At 41.3% G+C, this 20,754-nt stretch overlaps 1 protein-coding gene and 1 pseudogene across 4 annotated transcripts in view; both read right to left on the bottom strand.

Moving 5' to 3' along the window:
* Positions 1 to 5,514: 5,514 nt before the first annotated feature.
* LOC132224984 (small ribosomal subunit protein eS12-like) lies at positions 5,515 to 9,399 on the bottom strand (annotated as a pseudogene).
* Positions 9,400 to 10,184: 785 nt separating this feature from the next.
* HEPH (hephaestin) overlaps positions 10,185 to 20,754 on the bottom strand; it is a 112,565-nt gene continuing 101,995 nt past the window's right edge. For 3 of the 4 annotated variants that reach the window (XM_059680187.1, XM_059680186.1, XM_059680185.1), the window contains exons 18-21: positions 18,869 to 19,008; positions 17,621 to 17,783; positions 15,090 to 15,134; positions 10,185 to 10,778 (exon numbers count right to left, since the gene is read on the bottom strand). In XM_059680187.1, coding sequence (XP_059536170.1) covers positions 10,546 to 10,778; positions 15,090 to 15,134; positions 17,621 to 17,783; positions 18,869 to 19,008 — 581 coding nt within the window. In that variant the 3' untranslated portion in view covers positions 10,185 to 10,545. The remainder of the gene's footprint in view (positions 10,779 to 15,089; positions 15,135 to 17,620; positions 17,784 to 18,868; positions 19,009 to 20,754) is intronic. The other variant, XM_059680184.1, reaches the window with a different exon arrangement.

The following is a 20,754-nucleotide window of genomic DNA, read 5'->3' on the forward strand; positions in this document are numbered from 1 at the left end:
CCTGTAGTGTTATAAATTCCCTCTCAGGACTGCTTTCATTGTGTCCCATAGGATTTGGATTGTTGTGTTTTCATTGTCATTAGTTTCCAGGATGTTTTTAATTTCTTCTTTGATCTCCTTGGTAACCCAATCAATATTAAAAAACATGCTATTCATCTTCCAAGTGTTTGAGTATTTTGGGTTGTTTTTATTGTAGTTGATTTCTAATATTATGCCATTGTGGTCTGATAAGATGCTTGGTATGAATTCAATCTTCTTGAATTTGGGGATACTTTTCTTGTGACCCAATATGTGGTCTCTTTTTGAAAATGTCCCATATGCACTTGAGAAGAAGGTATATTCCGTGGCTTTGGGGTAAAATCTTCTGAAGTTTTCAATGAAGTCCATCTGTTCAGGTGAGTCATTTAGGATTGCTGTTTCTTTGCTGATTTTTTGTGTAGAGGATTTATCCAGTGATGTCAGTGGTGTATTAAAGTCCCCTACTATGACTGTATTGTTGTCAATGTTTTTACGTATTTGGGTGCTCCTTCATTGGTTGAATATATGTTTATCAGGGTTATATCCTCTTGTTGTATCGATCCCTTTAGTATTATGAAGTGGTCTTCCTTATCTCTTGTTATGGCCTTTACTTTGAGGTCTATTTTGTGTGATATAAGAATTTCTACCCCAGCTTTTTTTTTTTTCATTTCCATTTGCCTGAACAATATTTTTCCATCCCTTCTCTTTCAGTCTGTATGAGTCCCTTATTCTGAGGTGGGTCTCTTGTAGACAGCAAATATATGGGTCATGTTTTTTTATCCATTCATCGACTTGATGTCTTTTGATTGTAGCATTTTGTCCATTTACATTTAATGTTATTATTGAAAAGTACTTGGTTGTACATTTTTATTTTTTGTGCCTGTTTTCTTTCTTATCTTTTTATTTCTTCTTTTTACACCAGTCCCTTTAGCATTTCTTGCATTGCTGGCTTGGTGGTGTTAAACTTCCTTAGCCTTTTTTTTTGTCTGTGAAGCTTCTTATTTCCCTTTCAGATTTGAATGATAGCCTTGCTGGATAGAGTATTCTTGGAGTCCATCCTTTGCTTTGCATCACTTTGTAAATTTCCGTCCATTCTTTTTTTTTTTTTTTTTTTTTTTTTTTACCACATATGGTTCTGTTGAGAAATCATTTGATAATCTAATGCAGCATTTCTGAACCTGTGAGTCGCAACTCCTTTGGGGGTCAAATCACACTTTCACAGGGTTTGCCTAAGACCATTGGAAAACACATATATAATTACATATTTTTTTGTGATTAATCAGTATGCTTTAATTATGTTCAATTTGTAACAATGAAAATACAGCCTGCATATCAGATATTTACATTACAATTCATAACAGTAGCAAAATTATAGTTATGAAGTAGCAACAAAAATAATTTTATGGTTGGGGGTCACCACAACATGAGGAACTATATTTAAGGGTCAATGCATTAGGAAGGTTGAGAACCACTGATCTAATGGAAGATACCTTGTATGTAACTTTCTGTCTCTCTCTTGCTGCCTTTAAGATTCTCTCTTTGTCCTGAATATTTTCCATGGTAATTATGATATGTCTTCGTGTGGGTCTTTTCGGGTTCATCTTGTTTGGAACTCTATGCTTGTGTGACTTTTTTCTTCCCCACCTCATTGAAGTTTTATGGCATTATTTCTTCAAATAGTTTTTCTTATCCTTGTTCCTCTTCCTGTTTTTATGGCACCCCTATTATTTGTATGTTGCTTCGTTTCATGTTATCCCTTAGCTCCGTTAGGCTCTCTTCCTGTCTTTTAATTTTTTTTTTCCCAATTGCAGTTCAGTTTGGGTGTGTTTTGCTTCTCTGTCTTCTAATTTGCTAATTCGCTCTTCCGCTTCTCCTAGCCTACTGTTAAAACTTTCCACGGTGTTTTTTATTGCAGCTATATCAGTCTTCATTTCTTCTTGATTCTTAGATAAGTTGTTGATTTTTTCCTCCATCCATTTTATGAACTGCAGGACCATTAGTCTGAATTCCTTTTCTGACATATTGCATGCCTCTGTTTCACTTAGCTACTTTTCTGGTGAGTCCTTTTCTTTCCTTTGGGGTTTACTTTGTCTACTCATTTTTGGTCTCACTGAATGATCTAGATGTCAAGTCATGCAGGGGCTGCTCCCTGGGTGGCAGTGGTTCCTCGGGCTGCAGTTGCTCCTAACGTGGTTGCAGTAGTGGCTGCTCCTCACTTGGCAATGGCTCCTATTGTGGGTGTTGTTCGCAGCAGTGGTGTCTCCTTGGGTTGGTTGGGGAGGCTGCTCACACAGCTGCTGTTCCTTGGACAGGGGTAGGCTGATCACGAGGCTGCTGCTCCTTAGATGGGGGGGGGGCTGAGTGTGGCTGCTTGTTCCTTGGACAGGAGTGGGCTGTTCACGTGGCTTCTGCTCCTCGGATGGGCGCGAACTGCTCACATGGCTGCTGCTCCTTGGATCGGGGTTGGCTCCATGCTGCTGCTGTTCCTCAGATGGGGCTGGCTGCTCATGAGGCTGCCACTCTTTGGACAGAGGCAGGTTACTTACAGGGCTACTGCTCCTCATATGGGTGCAGGCTGCTCATGCAGCTGCTGCTCCTCAGATGGGGGACAGCCTGCTTGCATGGCTGCTGCTCCTCAGGTGGGAGTGAGCTGCATGTGTGGCTGCTGCTCCTTGGATGGGTGTGGGATGCTCACCCAGCTGCTGCTCTTTGGACAGGTGCAGACTGCGTGTGGCTGCTAATCCTTGGACCAGTGTGGGCTGCGCAGGGCTGCCGCTCCTCAGATGTGAGTGGTCTGCACATCTGGCTGCTTCTCCTTGGACAGCGGCAATCTGCTCGGGCGGCTACTGCTCCTTGGGTGGGAGTGAGCTGCATGTGTGGCTGTTGCTTCTCTTATGGGGGCGGTCTGCTCACGTGGCTGCTGTTCCCCAGATGGGGGATGGGTTGCTTGTGTGGCTGCTGCTCCTCCGGTGGGAGTGAGCTGCACATGTGGCTGCTGCTCCTTGGATGGGGGCAAGCCACTCACCCAGCTGCTGCTCATCAGACAGGTGCAGGCTGCGTGTGTCTGCTGCTCCTCGGACCAGTGTGGACTGCACAGGGCTGCCGCTCCTCGGATGTGGGTGGTCAACTCGTGTGGCTGCTGCTCCTCAGACTGGGGCAGATTGCTCATGCAGCTGCTGCTCCTCAGACAGGAGCAGGGTGTGGGATGCGCAGCTGCTGCTCCTCGGATGGGGGTGGGCTGCGTGGGGCTGCCGCTCCTCAATCATGGGCAGGCTGCTCATGCGGCTGCTGCTCCTCAGATGGGGCAGGCTGCTCATGTGGTTGCTGCTCCTCAGACGTGGGAGTGGGCCACCCACACAGCTGCTGCTCCTTGGACATGGGCAGGCCATGTGAGGCTTCTGCTCTTAGGCCTGGGACAGGCTGTTCATGGGGCTGCTGCTCCTTGGACAGGAGTATGTTGCTCATGTGTCTGCTGCTTGCGTGGTTGCAGTGCCCTGGGTTAAGGTGTTGGGCCGGTCAAAGGGGAGCATGCTTCAGAGCTCACAGGAGTCTGTGCCCAGGGTGCCTGGAGACTTGTTGACCGTGGGACCACAGCCGAGGTAGCAGGTCTCTGGCAGGGGGTCTGTAGAGTCCCAGGTGTTTTTTGAGGGCACCCTGGTTGGGGACGAGGCCTGGCTCTCAGTTACAGCATTTCTCCCCTTAGAAATGCTAGGCCTCTGAGGATGAGCTGACCTCCAAGAACTGTTTACAATGGTAGCAGTGGCTGTCTAGTTAGGCGAGCCTGTTTAGCTTGACCCTGAAGGTCCTGCAGGATATATCTGTGCCTCACTCACATACACACACACACACATCTTACATGACCACACACTCCTCTTGGTCCCTCACTGACTCACGCTATCTCCCTCACTGCCACCTTCTTCCTCCCTCTGTAGTTGGGTCTGGGTTGTTATTGACCCGTTCGTGGATGGAGTTTCCTCTCCAGGTGTCTGGTTATGAGGCTCACTCTCTAGCACCTGGCCAGACAGGATAAAATTCACCTCAACAAGACACAACACAAAGGGACCAAAGGACGAATGTACTCACAATAATAAAAACCCCACTATAAGTGACCACCTGAGAAAAGAGAATTAGGGGTGAGAAAAGAGAGCATAAATGATATTGAAGAGAGAGAAAAATATAAGAGAGAAAAGAAAAAGTAAAAAAAAGAATATATATATATATATATATATATATATATATATATATATATACCACAGATCCAATAGATAAACAAACAAACAAAAATACAAACACCAAACACCCAGCAAAGAGTGTGGGGGCAGAATCTGTAGATGCTGAGCTTATATATAGAAGATAAGGTTAAGAATTGGATGAATATGGGGAGGATCTCAGTTCAGTATAGAGTAAGTAGAAATGGGATGGGTGGCTAAGAGGAAAGAGAATGAGAAAAAAGAATAATAAATCTACAAGAAATTTGATTTCAAAATTGGTATAAAAATAGCAAATAAAAATAAAATAAAATAGAGTGATGGAAAAATAATGTGAAAAGAAATAGAAAATAAAGCAACAAACAAAAACAGGAAAACAAAGAAAAAAAGAAAAATAAGAGATAACAAAATAATATAAAAAAATAAATAAAAATGAAAAAGTGAAGTGTTCCTTTGGCTGGCTTAAGATCCCAGTCTTCTGTACTGTAGTGTTTCTCAGGTTCTGATTGCTGGGACTGAAAGTCTCTTGTTAGGCCAGTCCCTTTGGACTCTCAGGGACTATTTAGGTTTTTTTTTAATCCTTTGTACCATTCAGGGTGGAATCTGGGTGTGGCTGTATTAGTTGCCTGGATACTGGAGGGAGAGGCTATCTCTTCAGGACAAAATGGCTGCCCAGGTCCCAGGCTCAGGCATTACTCAGCACCAAACTCCCTGCCACTTCTCCTGCCCGCCCCCCCTCCGCCCCACTCTCCCCAGATTCCATAATTCTGCACCTTCTCCCACACGCCAGCCATGGGTAAGTGTCTGTATCCAAAAGGTCCTATGCACTAGGCTCAATGAAGAAAGGCACAAGCCACAGAGGCCGGAGAGGCTGCACCGCTACGCCCTCCTCTCCTGCGGGAACTCTTCAGCCTTTCCTGATAGTGGATCCAGATCTAGAATCCCCTGCCGACCAGCAGTTCTGCGTACCTTCTTTCCACTGTCCCTGTCTCAAGGGGTGCGCTGGTGCTGTGTGGATTCCCTCTGATCCTCAGGGCTCAGAGGTCTGGCAGATTATCCTTCCCAGAGCCTTGATTTTACCTTTCTTCAGGAGTCCTCTTCCTTTTCCAGCTGCAAACTGTCTCCCAGCTGAATAATCTTTGCCAATTTGGGCTGGATGTTACTAGTTTCAGCTGCTCACCTTATCTACTCCGGGACAAGCACGGGACACGTCCGCCTATACCACCACCATTTTGTCTCTCCCCTTTAAGGTTATTATTGATAGGCACTCACTTATTATATATATATTTTTATACCTATGTCTTTCTCTTCTTTATCTATTTTTTCTTAAAGCAGTACCTTTAACATTTCTTCTAAATGTTGGTTTGGTGGTAATGAACTCCTTTAGCCTTTTTTTTTTTAATAAACAAAAGTCAAGTTTATTTGTTCATTTCTTGCATCTGAAGTACTCCTCAGTGACATCCTTTGCCTGAGACTCTTTGCCATAGTCCTTAACCACATGCAACTGCAACCAACCACTTTACGGGGTTTTCCCTCTCTGTCAATTCTACAGAGGCCTACCCATTCCCCTAGTTTGTTGTTGTCATCAACCTTAATTAGGTTGATTTGGTGTTCAGCACAAAGCCTACCCCAACTTGACGTAATAGGCTTATCACAGTTGGATGCAACTACACAAAGGTGGGCTTGGCACTTATCTAAGGCTTTGGCAACTTCTCAAATTCTGCCCACTAGGTCATCATGGCTGAGGGCGGTCTTCAGCACCTCTTGTAAAGCAGTATTAATGTTCATTACTCCTCCAGCAGAAATGCCTTCCTCGGCCATGACAATGGGTTATGAGTATAGCCAAATCTTGAATGTACTCAAGCTCCCCCCCTCCCCCCGCACCTGCGCAACTCCATGGCAACAGAGAAAGAGCTGCTTTTTTTTTTTTTTTTTTTGTCTGGGAAAGTCTTTATTTGACCTACAATTTTAAATAGCCTTGCTGGATAGAATTGTCTTGGTTGCAGGACCTTGCTCTTCATCACTTTGAATACTTCATGCCAATTTCTTCTGGCCTGAATTGTTTCTGTTGAGAACAAAGCTGACAGCCTTATGGGAACTCTCTTTCAGGTAACTCTCTCTCTAGCTCGCTGTCTTTAAGGTTCTCTCTTTGTCCTGAATCTTTGCCATTTTAACTATGATGTGTCTTTGTGTGGGTCTCTTTGAGTTCATCTTGATTGGGACTCTGTGCTTCCCACACATGTGTGACTTTTTCTTCACCAGCTTAGGGAGGTTTTCACCCATTATTTCTTCAAACAGGTTCTCAATCCCTTGCTCACTCTCTTTTCCTTCTGGTAATTCTATGATGTATATACTGTTATGCTTGATGTTGCCTCAGAGATCCCTTAGACATTCCTCATTTTTAAAATTATCGTTTCTTTTTCATTGTCTGCTTGGGTGCTTACTGTTATCTTCTGAATTGCTGATTCAGTTCTTTGCATCATATAATCTGCTGTTGATTCTTTCTGGTGTATTTTTTAATTTCAGGTATTGTATTTTTTAAAAAAGTTTTCACTGGTTATTTTTTATATTTTCTATGACACTTTTGTTGCTTACTATATTCTTGTTTAAATACTCACTGAGATCATCCATTTTTCTTCTATGGTCCTTGAGCATTTTATAACGATTGTTTTAAACTCAGTATCTGGTATTTCGGTTGCTTCCATTTCATTTAATTCTTTTACTGGGGATTTCTCTTCTTTTATTTAGGGCATATTTATTTGTAACCCCATTTTTCCTCTGTGTATAATGTAGATCTGCTATGACTCTGAAGTTTGTTATAATGGTTTTATGATGAAGGTGTCTTGTTGGGCTCAGTGGCACAAACTTCTAGATCACCTGAGCTCAGTGCTCCAGAAATGTTTCTTGTGGGTTATGTGCACACTTCTGTTGTAGTTGAGTCTTGAATGCTGCTGGCCCTTTTGTGGTTGGAGCTAACTATTTAGGCAGTCTGACTGACTAAATGGGTAAACTTCGATGACCATATATGAGATGCTGTGCATGGTCTGCCCTTGAGTCAGAGCTTTTGCCAGTATGGTCTGGTGCCTGCCAGAATTTCTATTTTGGGTCTGCCATATGTGTGGCTAGTTGTATTGAGCTCTGGTGTCATCTGAAGCCCACCACTTGTTGTGTGGGTTCTGGGTCCATTTAGGCCAGGTTCAGGTACAGATTAATTTCAGACATTGTGTGTTACCAGCTTTGGGCTAACTCTCTGGAGCTATCATGCTTTTGACTGTTTGTGGCTGTACCTACTGTGCCTGGAGATGCATGGGAGTAGTCAATCTATGTACTAGTATAAGGGTCAGCTTTCTCTAGCTTAGAGCTGAGGGCATATCTGTAAAAGGACTGAGGCTTCCTAAGGTCTGCCTCCACTTGTCAGCTACTCCTCTTCCCCATAAGATTTCCTTGTCTTCTTTCAGACCTTTACAATGAAAGACTGTAGAGATCCCAGGCTGGCCACAAACCACAGCCCCTTCCACAGGTTGTGAGCTCAATAGAGTGGGACAACTGAAATAAGGAGGACATGTCTTGTGGGTCCCCTATTTTGGGTCTACCTTGTTGGCCACTCGATGAGTGGAAAGTGGTCCCTACTCCAGAGTCAAACTACTCAGTCTATGCCAGTTTCCAGGTTCCTCTGGGAGCCTTGCTTCAGGTTCAGGTTCAAAAAGGCCATCAGTCTCCTCTGAAGGAGAAAGCTCAATAGGGCAAAGCCACAAGAGTTCAGAGTGACAGATCAAAAGAGTCTTCCATTGGGGGTGATGTCAGCCTAGTCTGCAGGAGGGAAATAAGAACTTCATCCCAATTCCAGACAATAGCCTCTGAGGGACTCACACTTTGAATGTTCCAGCTTTGACCCACTCTTACTTTCCCTTGTGGAACTGAGCCCAGCTTAGTGGGTTATCTGGTACTTGGCAGGGCTGATCCAAATAGTCTCCCATTTGGGGCAGTGCCTTCAAACCTGTAGGGAGGGGGATGGGAACTTCTTCCCCTTCCCAGGGTAGTGAGGGATAAGCTCTCAGAGGTGCCACCAATCCCCTGCTATATAGCCACACACTCCAGCACCCTCCTGTACTGTTCTCAGACAAAGGCTTACATGGGAGGCATGCTCTGAAAGTCTCAGCTCTGCACAACACTCATCCCCCTTTGCAGCTGAACTCAGCAGGATGGGGCCAGCCAAGTGACTCAACAAGTGTGGGGACGGGTAAGCCCACACCACTGGTGGGCTTCAGAGGACACCAGAGCTCAGATATGATGATTGAGGTTTAGCTGTAAAGTCAGTCAGACAGCCTAAAACGTTAACTCCAACCACAAAAGGGCCAGCAGCGCTCAAGACTCAACTACAATTGCTTGATGTGAGGGAGACCAGTCCTCTTTCCAAAGCCAAACAGTTTAGTCACTGTCTGAATCTCTGCCAAGAGCCTCTCCCAGAAAAATAGGGCCCCAAAAGTCACTGCTGGGTGCAGCCTGAAGACCCTTCCACAGGATCCAAGTATGGCAGAGTAGTCTCACCAACAGTTGAGGACCCAGCAGTGCAATCCCCAGTCTGGCGCTGTAACAATAGTAGTGCATGTCCTGGGAAAGGCACATCTGGGTCTCCTAGGCAGTCTGAATCACTACTAATTTTCACCACCATATGCAATATGGGATCCTCTTCCCATCTCTGTTCCTCTGGGTTGGCGATCCCTGTGTGGGGTTGAGACCCCATGCTCCTAGGGGGAGGGAATTTTTCAGCTGCCTTTGGCTTCTCAGCCACCACACCTAGGTTTGATGGCTAGTCCTTTATGCATCTCTGCCCTTCTTACCACTCTCTATGTGGTTTCTTGAAATCCTTGATTTCAGTTCAGCTAGCCTTCAGTTAGTTATTCAGGTTAATTGCTCTATAATTTAGTTGCATATCCAGTTTGGGGTTGAGAGCAGGTGAGTGTAGCTTCCACCTATTCTATAGCCATCGTGGAATCTCCAAAACAATCTATTTTAGGAGGCAGTAACCTTAAGTTTAGCACACAGATTTTGGCATAATTTTGCATGATAATGTAATTGTCAGTGATTTTATTGTACTTTTTTTTTTGTTTTGCTTGGTATCTCTGGTGTCATTGGGACTTCTGTTGATCCCTGCCAGAGTCATTTATTTCTGGGTAGGAAAAATATATTATAGCTTGCAGTCCTAAAGAATGTGTTCTGGGTTGAGCAGCTTACTATGTTGAAATTTCCTTTGCTGTAGAGGAATCTGTAGCCTATATAGATAAAGAGCACCTTTTCTGGCCACTTGGTGTCAGAAGGGTTCCTCCTCAATCCCTGCTTCCATTGCCTCCAGACCACCCTGGGGTTATCACTAGGATTTCTGTTTGACCTTTGACTGCATTCTGCTTGGTTCATTGTTGGAAAGATGCCCAATTGCTCTGTTCTTAGTTTTTCTCCAGGATGCCTGATTTTGAGGCTTCCTCTGGGGCGGCATCTTCATTTCCAAAAAACAAACTTGCAGGCATTCTATACCCATCTATACTCACTCCTCCCCCCACCATAGAGTGCTCTTTTTTTTCAATCACAGTCACAGCTTTTCAGAGGCAAGAGGAAACATCAAAATCATCAAGTTCACTCTTACAGTGTTCTAACAAGTACTTTAGTGTATAGGAATTTCTGTCTAAAATATGGACAAGACACTTAACATTCTCTTCAGTATAATTGTACTAGTAAATTGGAGGACTGGCTTTCTGAGGAGCTTCTGGGTTCAGAAGTTAAAGGTACTCATGGCAACCACCATCTACCCACTTTTCCAAAATAGTTTGCTTCCAAGGAGAATTAAAATACAATTTGGATCTCCAAATCTAACCCCACTAATTCCCCTATCATGCCTATTTGCTTAGTCCTTAGTTTAGATGTAGATTATATTCACAGCTCACTTAGTCTTGGTTCAAAGGGCCTGGAAAGAAGTAAAAACTTATTTGATGTGTTTTATTCTTGGTATGTACTTTGTGAGAAGGGTCAGTTTTTAGGAATTTCCAGATCTTCCAAGTGTCAGTGAGTGACAGAATCTAACTATTGAAATTTGTGATATATAATTTTAGAGGACTCACCTAGCCCCAGGTTCCCAAGTGGAGCAAAAAGAAAAAGAGGGAATATAGCATTTCTATGTAAATAAATAAGTGGGGAAAAAACCCCAAACAAGTTTGATTTCCTCCTATGCCTGTCTACCATCCATGCTCCTTTTACAGTGGGGTCATCTGCTAGTCCATGGACTGCTGAGAGAGCATTCCAGATGTGTAGTGCCAAGATTCAGCTGTTAGTTCTTGAGGGACAGAAGCTTAAAATTATCATCTAGGATTGACCTCCTGTTGCGCCGTAGTTTTTTTTGACGATGTTGGTGCCAGACCACACCACCAAGAGCCAGGGCAATGAGCAGGAGAATGACACCAGTGGCAATTAGGATAGAAGCCAGCATCTCGATATCCTTTACAGGGATCTGCATGCCCAGCATCTTCACATTGTCTTCTCTAAAGTCTCTGGAGATTGCTGCTGAAATGGAACAAGAGGAAAATGAGCACCCTGGGCTGGAGCATACATTAAAGGGGCACTTGCAATCTACCACTAAAAGAGAAAAAACAATTCTATCTAAATAAAACAGAGGAATTATCCCCATCCCTAAAAATACCAGCTGATGAAAACAGACTCAGAGGTTACAGTGACTTCTTATAACAAGATGTTATAGCTAAGAAAGTCCTTAGGAATCATTGAGGCCATAATCCCCCTATGAAAAGAGCTAAGACTCAAGGTAGGAAGAGCCTTAATAGAAATATATCAAGTCTTATGATGTAAAAAAATGGATTTGGTTTGTATGGTTATAAAAAGAAGAATTAAAAACAATAAGTAGAAACTCGAGGGAAGAAGTTTGACCATTGGACCTGCCACTGTGCTGTCACCTCTTTGAATCATGATAACACTGATGTCACATTGATCTTTTTAGGTGAAATATTTAATTGTCTGAGTTCCTAGTATGCAAACTTTTAATGATCTCCAATTAACCTATGGAGTAAAGCTCAGACTCAAGTCAGTCAGGCATTCCCACTTTTACAATTAGACTCCAACCTACTTTTCTATCCTTATCTTCTACCATTCAGCTACAGCAACTCATTATTTGTTCCCCAGAATAAGTGACCCTCTTTTAGACCTCCAAGACTTTCTCATGCTCCTCCTTTTGCTTGAATACCCTTTCTTCCTCCTACATTTCTATCCCCAATTTAAATGTTACAGGTCTCTGTAAAGCTTTAACTAATTCAGCTGGACAGTTAAAGCTCCTTTTTTGTGTGTTTTCAAAGTATCTCACAATTTACTTGCTTAGGTTAAGTTATCTAATTCCCCCTCATTTCTGTACTACAGTCACCTACTTTTTTAAGGGATAATAATTGTACTCAACTCAGAGGTTTATTGTGAAGATTAAGTGAGTTAGTATTTATAAATATTTAGTATAGCACCTGGAAGATAGTATACGCACAATAATTGATAGCTGTTATTACTGTTTGCCTTTTTAAAACAACACATAGCATCTAGCACTGCAATTATTTTGTCTCATTTCATTTTTTAGACACAAATCTCTTTTTAAAAAAATATATTTTATTGATTTTTTTACAGAGAGGAAGGGAGAGAGATAGAGAATTAGAAACATCGATGAGAGAGAAACATCGATCAGTTGCCTCCTGCATACCCCCTACTGGGGATGTGCCCACAACCAAGGTACATGCCTTTGACCGGAATCCAACGTGGGACCCTTGAATCCACAGGCTGACACTCTATCCACTGAGCCAAACCAGTTAGGGCTAGCTAGACACAAATCTCTTGAAATATAGTATCTATGTCTTATTTGCTTTGATGTCCCTGACACTCAGAATCTGTTCAATGAATATCTAACTGGATGAATGTATATTCTTACAGAAGTGAAACAAGATTAAGTGCATGCATATGTCTGTATGGTGATCCACTCTCAGCCTTATCTTGCCTCTTCACAAACCCTCCGGGATACATCCTAGTTTCATGGTTGTCAGTTTATAAGATACATAGGCAGATCATTAGAAAATTTCCAAACACAGCTGAAAAAATTTCCAACTAAACTGATAATCTCTAATATTCTTTCTAGCTCTCATAACTTTTGAATCTTTCTGAATCTTAGTTCAGGTACAAATGGGGTGGAAAATGAAAGCACTATTTGGACCTATGCTAGAAGGAACAAGAATCTATATTTTCTTATAGGGAAGAAATGGCTGGTTCTAAAGAGTAAACTGCTTGCTATTCCATATTTGCAAGAATAAAAATACCTGGTACAGACTCTATGGCAGCTGTTCTCAACCTGTGGGTCGCGACCCCTTTGGGGGTCGAATGACCCATTCACAGGTGTCGCCTAAGACCATCAGAAAACACATATATAATTACATATTGTTTTTGTGATTAACCGCTATGCTATAATTATTTTCAATTTGTAACAATGAAAATACATCCTGATTACCTAACAAACTGCAGCTGGGCCAGACAGACCCAGAACTTCCAAAAGAAGGCCCAAGGCCCCACAGTAGCTTGCATTGCCTCACAGCTGGGCCTCATTTGGGCACCTCCAAACCCCAAATAAGGAGGGGAACCTGCAGATCTCCTCGTAGCTCCTGCTGGGTAGCCTTAGGCAGAGGCTAAATTAGCACCTCCTTAAATCTAAGAGCCAGTGTACCCAGTGGTCAGAATGCGACCATCCAATTACAACTCCTCAGATCCATAAGGGACACACTCAAGGGGCAGACTCAGTGAGCACCAAAGCTCCACTGAAGCAAGTATTGCCTCATAAGGGTGTCTTCAGCACAGAAGTTCTCCCACCGTAGACACAGCTGATTCTCACAGCCAGTTTGTCCTGAAGGTCAATTCCTCCCAGTGATACGTACAACAATCAAGGCTTAACTACAACAAGACTGTGCACAAAGCCCACAAAGGGGTGCACCAAGAGTGTCCACCTCAGGTAATTGGGGAGGCTGAGCCAATGGTCCCTATAGGACACCTAGCACACAAAGCCACTCTACCAACACAGGAAAGCATAAAAAATGTGGAGACAAAGACAGGTCACAAATGACAGAAATGGAGGAAAGCAAATGACTGGATATAGAGTTCAAAACCACACTTTTAAGGTTTCTCAAGAACTCTCTAGAAACCGCCGATATATTTAGTAAGACCCTCAAAAAGACTGGTGAGACTGCTAATAAATGTAGTGAGACCCTCAAGAAATCTAGTGAGACCCTCGAGGTTATGAAAAAGGACCAACTAGAAATTAAGCATACACTGACTGAAATAAAGGATATTATGCAGAGTTCCAACAGCAGACTAGAGGATCGCAAGAATCAAGTCAAAGATTTGAAATACGAAGAAGCAAAAACACCCAACCGGAAAAGTAAAATGAAAAAAGAATCCAAAAATACGAAGATAGTGTAAGGAGCCTCTGAGACAGCTTCAAGTGTACCAACATCCCAATTATAGGGGTGCCAGAAGAAGAGAGAGAGCAAGATATTGAAAACCTATTTGAAGAAATAATGACAGAAAACTTCCCCTACCTGGTGAAAGAAATAGACTTACAAGTCCAGGAAGTGCAAAGAACCCCAAACAAAAGGAATCCAAAGAGGACCACACCAAGACACATCATAATTAAAATGCCAAAAGCAAAAGACAGAGAATCCTAAAAGCAGCAAGAGAAAGACAGTCAATTACCTACAAGGGAGTACCCATACGACTGTCAGCTGATTTTTCAACAGAAACTTTGCATGCCAGAAGGGAGTGGCAAGAAATATTCAAAGTGATGAATACCAAGAACCTACAACCAAGATTACTTTACCTAGCAAAGCTATCATTCAGTATTAAAGGTCAGATAAAGAGCTTCACAGATAAGGAAAAGCTAAAGGAGTTCATCACCACCAAACCAGTATTATATGAAATGCTGAAAGGTATCCTTTAAGAAGAGGAAGAAGAAGAAAAAGGTAAAGATACAAATTATGAACAACAAATACACATCTATCAACAAGTGAATCTAAAAATCAAGTGAATAAATAATCTGATGAACAGAATAAACTGGTGATTATAATAGAATAAGGGGCATAGAAAGGGAGTGGACTGACTATTCTTGGGGGGGGGAAAGGGGTGTGGGGGATGCGGGAAGAGACTGGACAAAAATCATGCACCTATGGATGAGGACAGTGGGGGTGGGGTGGTGGCGGAGGGTGGGGTGGGAACCGGGTGGAGGGGAGCTATGGGGGGAAAAAAGAGGAACAACTGTAACAATCTGAACAATAAAGATTTAATAAAAAAAATAAATTATAAAAGAAAATACATCCTGCATATCAGATATTTACATTACGATTCATAACAGTAGCAAAATTACAGTTATGAAGTAGCAATGGAAATAATTTTATGGTTGGGGGTCACCACAACATGAGGAACTGTATTAAAGGGTCGCGGCATTAGGAAGGTTGAGAACCACTGCTCTATGGTATTTGTTCTAGTTTCACACTGTCTCTATGGGCAATTCATGACTGTGCTACAGTTTCTTCATACCCAACCCAGCAAGACCTCAAACTTTCTTCAGCCTTCAACTCAGGAGGTTGGGGGAGAGGCCAGAGAGAATAAACCTACTGAGGGAAGCTGAATCTGAAATTCCTGGCTTCTGAGGTTTTGTAGAAATCTTAGAATGCTTTCTGCTAGTATTTCGGCCCATCTTTCAGTCATGTGAATCCCATATATTAGAGACACATACCTTCCCACAAATGCATATTGGATATAACTACCCAGTATGTGTATCACTCTTCCTACCTTTTTCAATCTCGTTGGTGATGGTGGTGATAATGCTTAAGTGTTCTAGAGAGAAAAAAAAAGACAAGAAGTTAGTTCTGTTATTCTTCCTATCAATCTATAGGCTCACTGTGGGAGGTTGGCACTGGTTGGGGAAATCTCTGGGGTAAAATAACAAAAAATGAGGGTACCTGGTATTAACTAACTTATGGTCAAAGTCAATATTGGTATGTAAATTTGTTTTTGAGTAGTGACACAAAATTTGAGCAAATGCATAAACTTAGAGAAAGGTAAGCCATCCCTATGCATTATTTACATATTTATTGGCACTTCCTCTATTACCATTATTACTCTTTTTGTCAACCTTTCCACCCTCCCTTCAGGAAGACCCTATATATTCAACCTCTTCTTCCTCTTGTTTTAATGAGGTTGAGTTCTTCTCTAAGGACTATGCTTCCTTTACATCCTCTCAATAGTGCTTTGAGATTATTGCTACTCTCCTTTTTGTAAAGACCTATCTCTTTTGAAGCTCGTATTATCTAGCTAGAATAGCCATATCACTTTTTGTCAATGTTCCTAGCAGTTCTTTTCATTCATGGAAATCTTTAATAACTGGCTCAGTCTTCCTCTCCTCAGTTCTCACTATGGGTGTTGATCCATCATCCAATACTCAAGCTTCACCATTTCTGAACTTCCTAACTCCAATAACCTTTTCACATCTACTCCATTTCTATCAACTACTACCATGATCACATTGGACTTTTTATGCAATACTGATCCATATCAAAAATCTAAAACCTAGCAACAGCTTTCTATCCTTTTTTATGCTAATGCTACTTATTTCATTCCACCTGTTATTTCCCTCTCATGAAGACCTTTAGCTCCTGGAACCTTCAGTTTTTTCCTAACATGCCACCTTTATCCTGTCTTTTCTTTCCTTCTTGGTCAGGCTAGGCTCCATGTTCTGTCAACTCAACTATAAACTTCTAAGGAGTGTTGTAATAATCTACACAAAATTCAGTAATTATAATTTCCCTGTATTTTGTCTGGTATGCTAAATGCTGGTGGAGAAAAATCACATAAGTACAATATAAAGATCAGTATTCTTTGTGTCCAACTTTAAATAAGCCCTCAAAGCTGCCAGGCAATAATTAATTTCCCTGTACTGAGAGTAAACTTCCTAGAGTGGTTATTTTAAACATTTGGCCACTCTCCTCAAGCCCCTTACCTGACCACCTATCCTTCACTCTCAGCGTTTTGATGACACATCAATTCATCACTTGACTTGGTTCTAAGGACTGGCAATACAACAAAGAGCTTTCCATAGAGCTTATCTGGGTGGTAGGAAATAGTACTAGAGTAGTATGTAGAAGCCACATTCTAGCAGTATGGTTTACCAGAGAACAAAACTTTTCAAACATACAGGAAATCATAGTGTACAATTATTTGTCCACCCCCACAGGATAAACAGCAGAATTGTAATCCCTACCTTGATTTGCTAGTCTTTTTGAATGCCTGAAGACTTTCTCCCACTTTCTATTCTTGACAGAGTGCCAATTTCTGGCAATCTCAGAATATCTACCTTAATCCCACTATTTTTTTCAGAACCATATGGCACTTTTGAAAAAGCACAGGAGAAAAAATTTCCTGGATTTATGTGGGCCCCAGAAGATTTTATATGGCCTCTTGGAAGGGGCATAATGCCAAGAACTGAACTCAGGTTGAAAAGCTTAAGAAGTGAGAGACTTAACCCTTTAATGACCCAAAGGAATATAATCCAACACAGCCTACCTTTCCACATTCTTGGCGACTAACAAAGATTTATTGGTAAAGAAACTAACCCAGCTATTCTCTTTCCATATTAAAAAAATCATAAGGAAAAAAATTTTCCTCTTGGTAGCAAGTTTGTCTAAGATAAGCTATAATCAAAAGCTATTATCTCTTTCCAGCCATAGACAGAGTTGTTCCAGGACTGAAAGAACTGCCTTTCACAATCCTCACAAGAAAAATCAACTAAGGAGTGCTTATTAAAATTATGTTTCTTCTTATTTTTATATACTGGATTCATTAACATTTCTTGAAATTGTTAGTGGCTTTAATTAATTCTAAATAATAAATTTATATACAAAATAAATATATTTCAAAGTAAGAAAGTCTACATTAAGCATAAATGCTTAAAACCCAAGTAGTTTCAGGCAGTTTCAATTGATTTGAGCTCAATGGGTATCAAAGAAATTAGAAGGAGGCAAGAGCAAGGGGGCAATGGAGAATAAGAAATATTGGATGACAGGGGGATGAGAGCATGAGTGAGGGGGAGTTTGGGGGTTAATGGGGGGATGAGGACACATTTGTAATACCTTAACCAATAAAGAAATTAAAAATTAAAAATAAAAAAAGTAAAAAAAAAAATATTGGATGAGAGAACACCTATGCTGTCTTAAATTTTGGTTCTCCTGGGATTAGAAGAATAAGTGATATGTTTTAGGATTATCTGGTTTCAATAGGCTAGACAAGTGCCAGAAGATGGCACAGCTTGGGTAGTTAGTTCTTACCTCTTTGTGATAAGACAGTAAAGAGAGTTTCCATGCCAGCATGGACATGGTCAGTAACATGACAGTGAATAAGCCATGTCCCAGGGTTGCTGGCCACCATCTCCACAACCTCAAAGGTCCCCGGGAATAAATCCACCACATCTGCCCGGTAGCTCTCTCCATTCTGCAAGAGATATTAGGGGTGAAGAGGAAGTGGATGGTATAGAGATCACCTCACAGTTTATAAAAATCAATAGGCTTGGAAGTGCACATTAGGTACGTGGGACTGCAATTTATAGACCAGAGAACAGCTTAAATAGTTCACCTTATTTATCTTCCCAATGAACCTGCCCACACAAACTAAATCAATAGAGGGGACTCTTTCTCCTCCTACTTATTCTTAAAGTATTCCAAAATAAAAGATAGTGAAGCTACCTCTAAGGAGCTAAACTGGGGATGAAATCTGGGGATTTAGTCTTAAGCCTTGAACTCTGCGAAGGAGCTACATATTTTCTTTAACAATGAAAATCAAAATAGGTTATTCTTGCCCTAACCGGTTTGGCTCAGTAGATAGAGCATCGGCCTGTGGACTCAAGGGTCCCAGGTTCGATTCCGGTCAAAGGCATGTACCTTGGTTGTGGGCACATCCCCAGTAGGGAGCGTGCAGGAGGCAGCTGATTGACGTTTCTCTCTCATCGATGTTTCTAACTCTCTCTCTCTCTCTCTTCCTCTCTATAAAAATCAATAAAATATATTTTTAAAAAATAGGTTATTCTTCATATCATCACTTTTCTCAGCACTTCTAGATCTTTACATCTATATCAATGCCTCCAACTCTGTCCCTTTTCTTAAAACTAAATCTTCTTCAAGACCTACATGTTTTGTTATGAACTCCTTAATTGAAGTTCTTCTTAAAATAGATGAAGTATTTTCAGATTCTGAGACAACACTGAAATTCTTAGATCTTGCAATAACAGCTCATTGTGTCTGGAGTCCTTGACTGAGAATCAATTACATTTATTCCTTCAATCCTCCTACTCCTTAAATGAGCAACTTGTTTCTTCTATACCAGAGTGGAAAGCTAAGGTGTAGACAGAAGTGATGCTGGAATATATGAGTCAAAGTAGAATTTCCAGCCCAATGTTCCATGTATAAGACTTCTCCTCTTTTAACTGATTATTTTGTTCTTTGCTATTCCCTTCTTCCTCAATGGCTCTTAAGGCACTCCATTAATCACCCTTGAGGGACTCAGCCCTCTTTCTAGCTCACCCGATAGAGGAAGCTCTCTGCATGGAAGTGGACAGTGTGCAGGTCAATATCTTGGCCCATGGCTAGCATGTACCAGGCCACTCGTTCTCCTTTGTACATGGTAAGACCTTTGAGGTTGGCATAGAGCTTTCCATTAATGGCTGTAAAAGAATACAAAGTCCTTATATCTCTCATTTTGACTTTCCATTGCCACTGCCCTAGAGCTAGTCCCTATTTTCTCTGTTGATAGCAATATCCTTTTAACTACTCTCATCTCTATTTCATTTGTTACCCTCAAGTTTATCTTCCACATTGGTGTTATAAGAGTGGACTTCTAAATAACTAATATGACCATGCTATTCTGTTGTTTAAAATACTTTAAAACCTCCCTCCTGCCCAAAAGATCAAGCCCATGGCTTCTTAACTCAACCAACATGGTCATTCAAAATATGGCCTCAAAACATTTTTCCAGACTCATCTCCCATTATCCAACACACTTATTTCTTGTAGGGTAATTTATTCACCATCCCCCATATGTCCCAATATGCATATTCTTTGTGTCCCTTCTCATGTTTTGGAACTTCCCTCCTCCAAATCCTGCCTCCTTCTATCCATCTGTTCAAATCCCAATCAAACCTTCACCTTCTCCACAACACTTCTTTGATTAGCTCCTTTTGGTACCTCTCATTTTCTGCACCCTTTCCACCTCTGAACTTCTCCAGTACTGTCTGTTTTGCCTTTTGGAACACACCAGAAATTGCCTCTATACTTACTTATCTTTAATTTGTGGAAGATTGTGTCCCCAACTAGATTCTAGGTTCCTAGTAAGCAGGAAATGATAATAATATAGTACTATTGTTCATTTATACTCTCCAGAACACCCAGCAGACACATTAGCTTACAATAAATATTTTTAAGACATCACATTTTTTAAATTAATAATGATATCAATGAATGGGCTTCATCATCTGCCTCCTCCTAGGCTACATCCAAACTCTAAAGACAATAAACTACTCATTGTCATGTTAATGAACATTGCCAGGATTATGCCCAAGATGCATTCCTCAACTTCTTATGTTCTCATAAAAGGAAGGTAATTTCCACTCTACACCTCAAGATGGAAAATAATGGAAGGGACATTTATATGCACCTTTGGTTTTATCCCCACCAAACTGAATTTGAGAAAAAAAACAACACTACACACACTCAATTCAGCCTTTTCTGAATCTTCTCTCTCTTGAGTCTGTCTGACCATAGAAAGGGGTGCAAACAGATTTACTATTCCATTGTGGAAAAGATTCTGTCCCTGAAAAGGAAGATGGCTAATGTTGGTCATATATGTCAATGACAGGACAGAAAACCTATATATTACAGGAGGAGTATTAGGAAGCCCACTTAATTGAAGAACCAAATTTGGTTTTCCAATTAGCCTTTTCAATAAGTTCACATTTGACCTCAAACATTTCTTTCTCTTTCTGAATTAGTTCATGAATCTGAAAGGGAAGGGAATAATATTATTTATTTCACCTCAGACCTCTACATTATTTAACTTTATCTCCAATGCCAGCATTCAAAAAGTTCTTAACCAATACCTGATGGACAGATAGGTAGATTGATTGTATATGAAGACTTTGAATGAATGAGCATATAAACAAGCAGATGGAAATGGGCATTAGCCCATTCCTGTTCTAATAGGATCTAACTGTGCTTACTCCCTTTTTGTCCTGGGCAATTTATTTCTTTGATTTGACAGGAGATAAAGTTCACTTTGTAGTTTGTGAAACATCTGTTCCAATGTTAATTGTTCATATATCCACAAAAAAGAAATAACTAGAAACCATGTGACAATGAAATACTACTTTTGAATTTCATTAGAGTCACTGACAAAGCTACAGCTTATGCTCAGG

Source organism: Myotis daubentonii, chromosome X (assembly GCF_963259705.1).
Source record: "Myotis daubentonii chromosome X, mMyoDau2.1, whole genome shotgun sequence".
Classification (NCBI taxonomy): domain Eukaryota; kingdom Metazoa; phylum Chordata; class Mammalia; order Chiroptera; family Vespertilionidae; genus Myotis; species Myotis daubentonii.